General features: G+C 44.5%; 2 protein-coding genes across 5 annotated transcripts; one reads left to right on the top strand and one right to left on the bottom strand.

Annotated features, from left to right (window-relative positions):
- On the top strand, window positions 1-2002 carry LOC4333158 (zinc finger protein ZAT9). Its single transcript, XM_015774632.3, has one exon. It carries the CDS (start codon window positions 404-406, stop codon window positions 1655-1657), a length of 1254 nt encoding a protein of 417 aa, XP_015630118.1. The 5' UTR covers window positions 1-403; the 3' UTR covers window positions 1658-2002.
- A 3420-nt stretch (window positions 2003-5422) lies between these two features.
- LOC4333157 (uncharacterized) lies at window positions 5423-8895 on the bottom strand. Of its 4 annotated transcripts, none has more exons than XM_015776409.3 (4): window positions 8769-8895; window positions 7515-7662; window positions 7191-7445; window positions 5423-7107 (listed from the first exon to the last, which is right to left on the bottom strand). In XM_015776409.3, the coding sequence occupies exons 2-4, from the start codon at window positions 7654-7656 to the stop codon at window positions 5942-5944; spliced, it is 1563 nt and encodes a 520-aa protein (XP_015631895.1). In that variant the 5' UTR covers window positions 7657-7662; window positions 8769-8895; the 3' UTR covers window positions 5423-5941. The 4 variants fall into 4 exon arrangements, with proteins under 4 accessions (XP_015631895.1, XP_066164487.1, XP_015631894.1 ...); XM_066308390.1 differs by having other exon boundaries at window positions 7515-7657; XM_015776408.3 differs by having other exon boundaries at window positions 8775-8895.

The raw sequence follows: 8895 nt of genomic DNA, 5'->3' as shown, positions 1-8895 counted from the left end.
CCAAGGCTGTGAATGAGGCCGCTTGGAGTTTGTCATGGATCCATCATCCATCGATTTGTTTTCTCTCTCCTGTCAGTTTTTTGCTAACTTTGCTTGCTTGCATGCATAGATTTCTCCTCCCCAACCGCATTACCCTTCGCCATCGCATCGCCTCCTCCTCCTCCTCCTCCTCCTCCTCCTCCCATCTACTCCTGCGTACTACTTTAGCTCCCCGTTTGCTCCATGGATCCTCTCCTCCTCCTCCTCCTCCAGCTAGCTTGCTGCTAGCTTGACCGCTTCTTCAATCTTGATCCGTCCCTCTCACTAGCTCGATTGCCTTTTCATCATTCACATTGTTCTTCTTCTTCTTGATCTGATCGAGTATTCGACTTCTCTCGCTGGTTGGTTGGTTTCTTGATCCGCCATGGACGACGACGATGTGGTGGTGCTTAGTAGTGCTAGTGCGACGCGGCACAGCTGCAAGGTGTGCGGGAAGGGGTTCGCCTGTGGCCGCTCGCTCGGCGGCCACATGCGCTCCCACTCGCTCACGGAGGTGGACGCGGTGGCGGCGGCGGTGGCGCCGGCTTACGAGCGAGCCGATGACGATGAGGGCGGCGACGGGAAGACGGTGCGGCGGTGGATGCAGAGCGGCGGCGGATATGGGTTAAGGGAGAATCCCAAGAAGACGCGCCGGCTCTCGGCGGGCTCCGGCGGCGGCGGCGGCGGCGGCGACAACGACGATGGAGACGCGTGCCATCACCGCGGCGGCGATCTCCTGTCGTCGTCGTCGTGCCGGCCGGTGCTCGGCCGCGTGCGCAGCCATGCGCCACCGGCAGGCGGGGCGGCGTACGCCGACGACTCCGAAGATGTCGGCGTGGACGTGGACGGCGGCGGCGGCGACGATCGTTACCGGGACCGGGAGATGCTGGTGATGGCGGCTCCGAGGCGGCGGCCGCGGTCGATGCGCGTGCCGGCGCCCGTGCGCGACGAGTTCGTCGTCGACGAGGAGCCGGAGGACGTCGCCCTCTGCCTCGTGATGCTGTCGCGCGACACCGGCCGGCCATGGAACTCGAGACCAAGCGACGAGTACTCATCTCTCATGTACAACAGCAGCTACCACCACCACCACGACGCCGTCTCCGACGACGATTTGGAGTTGTCCCTCTCCTCCCCGTACGCGGACACCGAGATCAGGACCAAGAAGAGGAGGAAGACGACGGGTGCGGCGAGCACCGCCGGCGGCGAGAAGCGGGGCCGGTACGAGTGCCACGGCTGCGGCCGGGCTTTCCTGTCCTACCAAGCTCTCGGCGGCCACCGCGCTAGCCACAAACGTATAAACAGCAATTGCAGCCTTGTCAAACCTCCGGCCGATCAGCCGGAGCCGAGCATCGAAACATCGTTCAGCTCTGCCTCGACGTCGGTGTCACCAGCTGACACCATGATCAGCGCGGCCACCATCTCGAAGACGGTGAAGAAAGCAACTAAATTCGTGTGCCCAATCTGCTCCAAGGAGTTCGGCTCCGGTCAGGCTCTCGGCGGGCACAAGCGGTCGCACTCGATCGCAGGCGAGCTCTACGAGCGCGGCCACGCCGACGGCATTGTCAAGCTGGAGCAACCTTTGCTCGCCGACAGGTTTCTTGATCTCAATCTGCCAGCTCCAGGAGGAGATGATGGCTGAAGCTTAATTAGGAGGAGATGATGGCTGAAGCTTAATTTTGGTTCCTCCAAGTTTTGACATTTTTTGGGGAGAGCATGGGTATGTACAGATTCAGATTCAATTCATTCTTTTGGAGTTTCAGCTTAGTTGATCATGAGGGATTAAATAATTATATTGTTAGGTCTTTAGTTAATTACTCCAGATTTTTCGACCAGTTTTGTTTTGAATTTAGTGCTTTTTGTTAGCTCTGTTCTGTTTTTGCTCCACATTGGGAGGAAAATAAGAACATCATATGATCTCAATTGAGAACTGGTACAATGAAATGCTTCCAGAAAAGATTTCAGTTGAAATGTTCTCAGTCTTGAAATTAATCTCCTCGTTTGTTTCTTTGCTACTTCTGCATATAACTGCTACAGCTTTGAGTCAATGCGAAGTAACATGCTTCTTTTAACTCCGATTCAGATGATCTACTGGCAGTAGCAGTTTATACTGAGCTAGTATGATAAAATGTAGTAATACTGTTTGCTTAGTGCAGGAATAATGATACTAATCTAATGGTTGGTTGCATTGAGTTCTAGTACCTCTTCATTTCTCTATTTGACATACCTGACACGGTAAGAAATGCACAAAGAATAACTAGTGATTCGTTGGAGGAAGCAAGGCCTGAAGTATACATACGTGTGAGATAAAAATGAAGTATATTTTTTAGGAGGCAGCTAAAACTGTAGTAGTACTGCTAACCGTGAAACAGAGAGAGCAGCTGCAGCAGGCTTTGCAGAACAGACTGATGGAAAGAAAGCTCAGGAGCTGCAAAAGCCAGGGGTGATAAATTGATAGTACACTGTAGTGTGTGTGATATGGTTGGTTAGCTCAGTGATGAAACAACCAACCAGCAACAAGATCTTCAGGCAGAGATTGGTGCTAAAGAAACATTAGTGCATGAAGCAATTGACCCACTTATGATGTCAGTTTATGCGTGTTAGTGTAGTGCCATGGTAGTACTAGTATTGGATGGAACACAGATCACTTTCTCTGAACATACTGAACTCTCTTCTGTTTCATCAAAGGCTGCAGCAACATCATAGGAGTAGTTTATCACCCAACCTACTAATCATGGTCTGCCTAAGCAATGTGTTGTTCATGTCCTTTTCTTGCCTGCCATTGCTGAACTGCTAGACTTGGGAAGGACATATGAATCTGAACATACCCTTATCTAGATACTACACATAGCTAGAAGTTACCTTTGCCACACTTTATGTGCCCTGCACAAGTTCACATCTACATCCACTTTCAGTAATAGTTCACCACTGAATTTGTGTTTTTGCTTGTTATCATTCCTAGAGATTAGGTAGTAATTGCCGCAAGTAGGAATTCATACTATTATGGGCCCATTTGAATCGCAGGATTGAGAAAACGTAGGATTTTAATAGGAATGTAAGTTAAAACAGAGAATTGTAAAAATGCAAGAAAAACACAGGAATGACCGTTTGATTGAACCGCATGAAAAACGCAGGAATTGAATGAGAGATATAGACTCAAAAAAAAGTTACCAAGAGGTTGAAGCTATTGTTAAATTTCCTCTAAAATCTCTATAGGATTGTCCATTCTATAGGAATTTCAAAGGATTGGATAGATCATTTGTTTTAAAAGGCTTCATAGGAAATTTTCCTATAGGATTGAAATCCTCCAAACTTCCTATGTTTTTCCTCCAAATCAAAGGGGCCCTAATTAGTTGCCAAAAATTATTCGAAACTTTATTGTGTGGGATTTTTTTTCCTTTTTTTCTTGTGGAAATTGGGAAAATCCTATGATATTCCTCTATTCCAAACAGGGCCTTTTGGTGAATTAGGCCTAACCTTGGGATTGTAGTTCAGATTATTTAAGTGCAAAGTCAGTCCTTCCCTAGTTACAATGGACACCACCCACCTGTGATGCACAGTACATCCTTCATCATCAAATTAGACAATGAGATTAGTTAGAATTAACTTTGGGGTAGCAAAATTAGATAGCTAATCAATCCAAGCACAATAGTGATAATTCAATCCCTTAAATAGTGTTAATGTTCAAAATCTCAAACACAGCACATCACATCCTTGGATAGCTGAAAACCCACAGGCCAGAGTGTAGGAAGTAATTTTCCCTCCAAAGGCCTTAATTTTGCATCTTGACAACTGCTAAGGATCATGCTGAGAAAGATATGTGAGAAAGAAAGTACACATGATAACTGAAAGGTGAGCAGGAAGAATTCTATTTGTGGTTCAACAAATGTGTGCTCAGCAAAAGAACATCTGTCCATACCTTTGCCTGAAAGCAACTTTTTTTTCTTGGTCCGGTTCAGCATGGACAGTCTATTTTTGCACAAATCCAGATCTGCATCAAATGTGTGTCCAGGAAACAAACTCTCCTGCCATTGTGACACATGGACTGTTGTAACCTGCGTGTGAGCTGAAGCTTACTGGCCAGCCAAGAGACTTCTGAAGGTGAGAATAGAACCCTAAATTGGGAGGTCTTGACCGTTCTAGCTGACGACCTCAACTTATTGATTTGATTTTCTTGGTTATTTTTGGCTAATTCATCTCGGCATCATTAGCTTGAATTACATTTTCTTGGTTATCTTTTGTTAATTATAGGTGCATCATTAGCTTGGAGGCAATAAGACAAGTTGCTGAAGCAGTGAAGTTAAGTAACCACAGGATGCCTTTTCTTTTTTCCCTGAAGAGTGTAATTATTGGGCTTGTTGATTAGTTAGTGTATTAGTGAGCAAGATGACAATCGCAGCAGCTAAACTTGGATAGTCCTGGAAAAGGCCTGAAGCTTTATGGACCTGTCCAGTGCAGTGCTCACCATCATAGCTCCATCTGATGGCACATGTGCCATTGTTTCAGTACATATAGTATTGCTGGGAACTTGGGATGAATGGGGCTATTGCAGTAAATTACGATAATTAACCTTTTTTGGTTATTAAACCTCTTTTATGAACCGAGCAAATTGTTGTCAGAGTACATAGCAGCGTCAAAAATGCAAGTTTAGGGCTAAAGAAGAATGAGATGGAAAATTTGGTTCCAAATGTAATGTAAAATGATTAGTTTTAGATAATGTGAGTGATTCCTGCCTCTGCATTTGTTCGGTGCACACGGGCATAATTATTACTGGGTTGTTAGCACAAAGCATAGGCGGGCATCCAACATTTGTCGGTAGTGAGATGAATAGAATACCCCCAAAATTTCAGAAATAATGTGATAACTCCATGAAAATTGGGTTCTGTTGGTTAGCGGGTATAATCTTCATACGATAGGCCCACCATTCAAATCCTCATTTTCTTTCTATGCTATTCTCTTTGTATTATATTTTGAAAAACGTTTTTACGATTTTGGATCTATAGGTTCCCTTGATTCTTTAAGATCCAACTGATGATCTTTTAAATTATATGGCTCAATATTTGATTTTTATTTGCTTTTTCTTTTTGACAAAAACATCCAGGACACGTGGTGATTGTTCTGCACTATGGTGGTATCAGGACAAGGAGTTGGAAATTCTGCTGAGTTTTACTGGTTTGATCCAATGCACAGCAATTGCTTCAGAAATTATATCTGGTTTCTTCGTTTTCCTTGTCTGTAATGCTCCCATTCAGATCACTTACCCTATTCACTGCTTACAACTCAAATGCCTTAGGTCAGAATTGATACAACTATATGAGTACGACATTTTCTGCAGTAAAAGGGTTAACTAGAAGCTCTCCAACTCCAACTACAGAATGCAATAGGTTGTACACATACGAGCAAAAGATGACGAGTACACAATGAATGAATATAAGACGACGTCGCACAAAAGCTCAGTTTGGTCCCCAAATGCTACTTTACAAAATGGCTTTGAAAAATACTGAGCTACTTGACCACTATACAGATCGCTCCCGTCGAGTCTTCTGGCGACCATAGCATCACCAAGACAGACGACAGGTTGGAGGATTTTGAGGAACAGACTTCCCAAGGCAAGGCAGCTGTTCTCAATGCAGAACTCTTGACTTGGTCTTTAACTTTTTTGGCTGTGCAGTCCCCTCAAATTTCAAAACTTCAGCAAAGATCAAAACCATCTCGGCGTTCGAAATTTGGCAAACGCCAAGGCCATCCACTTTATTTGTATTGCTGTCATACTGTTCATCACAACATTCTCAACAAAGCATTGACAATTGACAACCCCAATATACAAATCATCTTTATCTCCCTCATCAGCCATATCTTCAGAGGCTCTGTCATGATGTCAACATCTAATAACCTATGTTTATATGCTCATGAGTCCTGGCATCCGCTACATGCACGCACCTCGGTCACTGTAGTGGTCTAGAGCAGCATTTGGCAGCATCATGTGAAACTCAGCACATTGAACACCATTAGATCCATGCGCTCCATTATGGTCCTCAAATGATGTGCATGACTCGTCTTGGACGTCGGCATCACCTCCAGGATTATCTGTGTTGGATCCCAGAGGCTTCTGGCTTGGTCCATCTCTGAGCCCAGATAAACTATCAGCTACCTTCTCATGGAAGGAGTCTTCAGACTCTGGGGACATGGGATTGTTCACGTAATAATCATGTGCTGGGGACTCAACTGCAGAATCCTCATCCTCTGTTACAGAAGGCTCATCAGGAACCTCATCATCATCACTGTCCACGTGCAATGGCTCCGATCTGTTTTGCTGAGCCCTCTTACGAAGCATGAAGACATTGAAATAGTAGCTGACAAGCTCCATGCTAGTTTTACCAGGCAAAGCTCGTGGGAGAAAATGCCAAAAGTTCTTTCCCAAGGAAGGAGGATTAGAGTAAACAACTCTATAAAAGAGACTTTCCTCCTCATCTGTCCATCTCTGAGCAATATCTTCTCCCATATCACAAAGACCTAACTCACGAAATTTGTCCTCTCCAAATATTCTTTTGAGGTTTTCTCTGGATTCCAAAACATGTCGTCTTACACATCTAATGGAACCCTCATCACTGCACCCACAATCTCTTCCATGGTCTCCAACCCAAGCAACAGAACATGAGGATGGCATTTCAATGACACAGTGCTTGATCCACTTATCACTTTCACTGTCCTCATCCCTGGGAGCAGACCCTGAAGTGGAAACAGAACTGTATGACAGATCAGCACAAGAACCAGAACCGTAGGGCACGGTCATCGAAATCCTAGGCCTCCATTCTGGAATGTCTGCCTGGTGGTCAGGTCCAATTGCCACAGCTTTTCTTGGGAGGTGGTCATGGATAGGAGAGTCAATGTCATCAACCTGATCAGCCACAGGTGCTGGCCAAAAATCTCCAGTATAACCAGGGAAAGTAGTCACCCAATCAGGTAAGTATAAGTTCTCCTCTCCAATTAATTGCTCGAGATTAGAGTAAGGGATGCTGGAACTAGTATTGCAGGCTGAGATACCACTATTATGATAGATGTAATCTGGCTCTCTGGTCTCATCAGCTAAATCTGAAACCAACAATCATAATCAACTGATACATATCTCTTGCGTATTATTCACAGCAGATATTTTAACAAGAAAAAATACAAACCTGAAAAGGATGTCTCAAACGTGCTCGTTGACCAGGTATTTTCGTCTATTTGCTTCGGACGCTTACAAGCAACCTGGAATGGCCTGACATCAGAAAGAGGTCGCTTGCCATGATCCAGCGTAGACAAATGACAACTGCTGCCTGGGAGAGAAGAAAAACTGAAGTTCTCAGGAGAAATTGGAGAACCAGGCTTCAGACCAGTGCTTGCTATCTTTGATTCCTCTGGGTTATTCAACATATTCTCCTTTCCAACATCTGAAACAAATAAAAATGAGAAAACCAAAAAATAGGAAGCTTCTTTACTTCCGAGAATGGAAGGCCTACCTGTAACATGTGAATTTGAAGGAGCATCTCTTGAGTTCATGTCAGTAAATGAAACAGATTGACTGTCAGCATCTAGTCCACTCAGGTTAACATAAGAAAGAGGGTCAAACTGGTTGGAATTTTTGTTGTGCGAAAACACCATACTATCCTGCCAAAAAATAAAAAGGAAAATTATTAGATATTTATAAAGAATAAGTTAACCTCAAAACTGCCAACTAACTTGCGAATTATTATTGACGTAGAAAGCATAAAAGAGAAGCACACAGTGGTGCTAATGCAGAGAATTTTAACGGGATGCACTACAGGATCATTAAATGTTTCCCAATCAATACTATAGTACACTGCAGTAGCTCAACACTCGACTGAAACATTCCATGCTCATTAGCTGTGTTAAACATTTCATATCATGATCCATATGTTAGGAACAAAGGCCAAAGGCTCTTCTACTTCATATATGTTTAACTCCTTGCCTTGATCCAGGTACAGTTTAACAAAACTGTCCATGATTATCATTTTGACCTAATGATAATGGATCTAAGAATGTAGTCACATCACTTATATGACTAGGTAATCTAAAGAGATGACTACTTAATGGTGAAACTATTCGTATTACCACTGTGGGATGTATCAATGGTCACATAAACTGAATTCACGTGCGCAAATTCTAAATGCAAACTAAAGAGGTACAATCATGTCCCTCAAGTGTATGTAATTTTCTATCTAGCTACGACGATCTAAGCAGATGCTAAATTTCTTTCTCAAGCATAGATAATGTGTTGGCATCTAATTGGTTTGATGCATTTCACCACCATCTAGCAACAGTGACTAATACTTCCATAAATTCTACATTATTTCTATCATTAAAACCATATTCCACATATTCTTAGGAAAATAACATTCAGTCAGAATAGCATAAATTCCTATTTATTCAGTTACATTTTTTTTTACTAGCAGACTGTAGCATGAGTCAATTTAAAATAACAGTCCTCTCTTTCTAACTTCTTCCCCGCTTTTTCTTACTATTCCCTGGCAGCGGACAACCGGTCAAACAGCGACGTCAGCAACACCCCCCGGGGGGCACCACCTCGGAAGGCTACAATAGCATCGTAATCGGCAAGAACACTAACCATAACGCGAGCCTGGGACACCTCCCAGATCGAATCGAGTCAAACCAGGATCAGATCACAGCCATGACCAGCACAAACCCTAGCCCTAACCCTAAGAGCCGATTGAGACAGCGAGGGGAGGGGAAACCTGTACCGATCGGAAGCCGGCGGCGAGGGGGGCTCGGATCCGCGGCCAATTTGGGGGTCGGGGGCGAGGGCTCGCCGGAATCTGAGCCGGAGAAGAAGGGGGGATCGCGAATTTGGGGGCAAATCGT

The sequence above is a fragment of the Oryza sativa genome, chromosome 3 (genome assembly GCF_034140825.1).
Source record: "Oryza sativa Japonica Group chromosome 3, ASM3414082v1".
NCBI classification, from domain to species: domain Eukaryota; kingdom Viridiplantae; phylum Streptophyta; class Magnoliopsida; order Poales; family Poaceae; genus Oryza; species Oryza sativa.
This window is presented reverse-complemented; position numbering and strand designations above follow the sequence as displayed.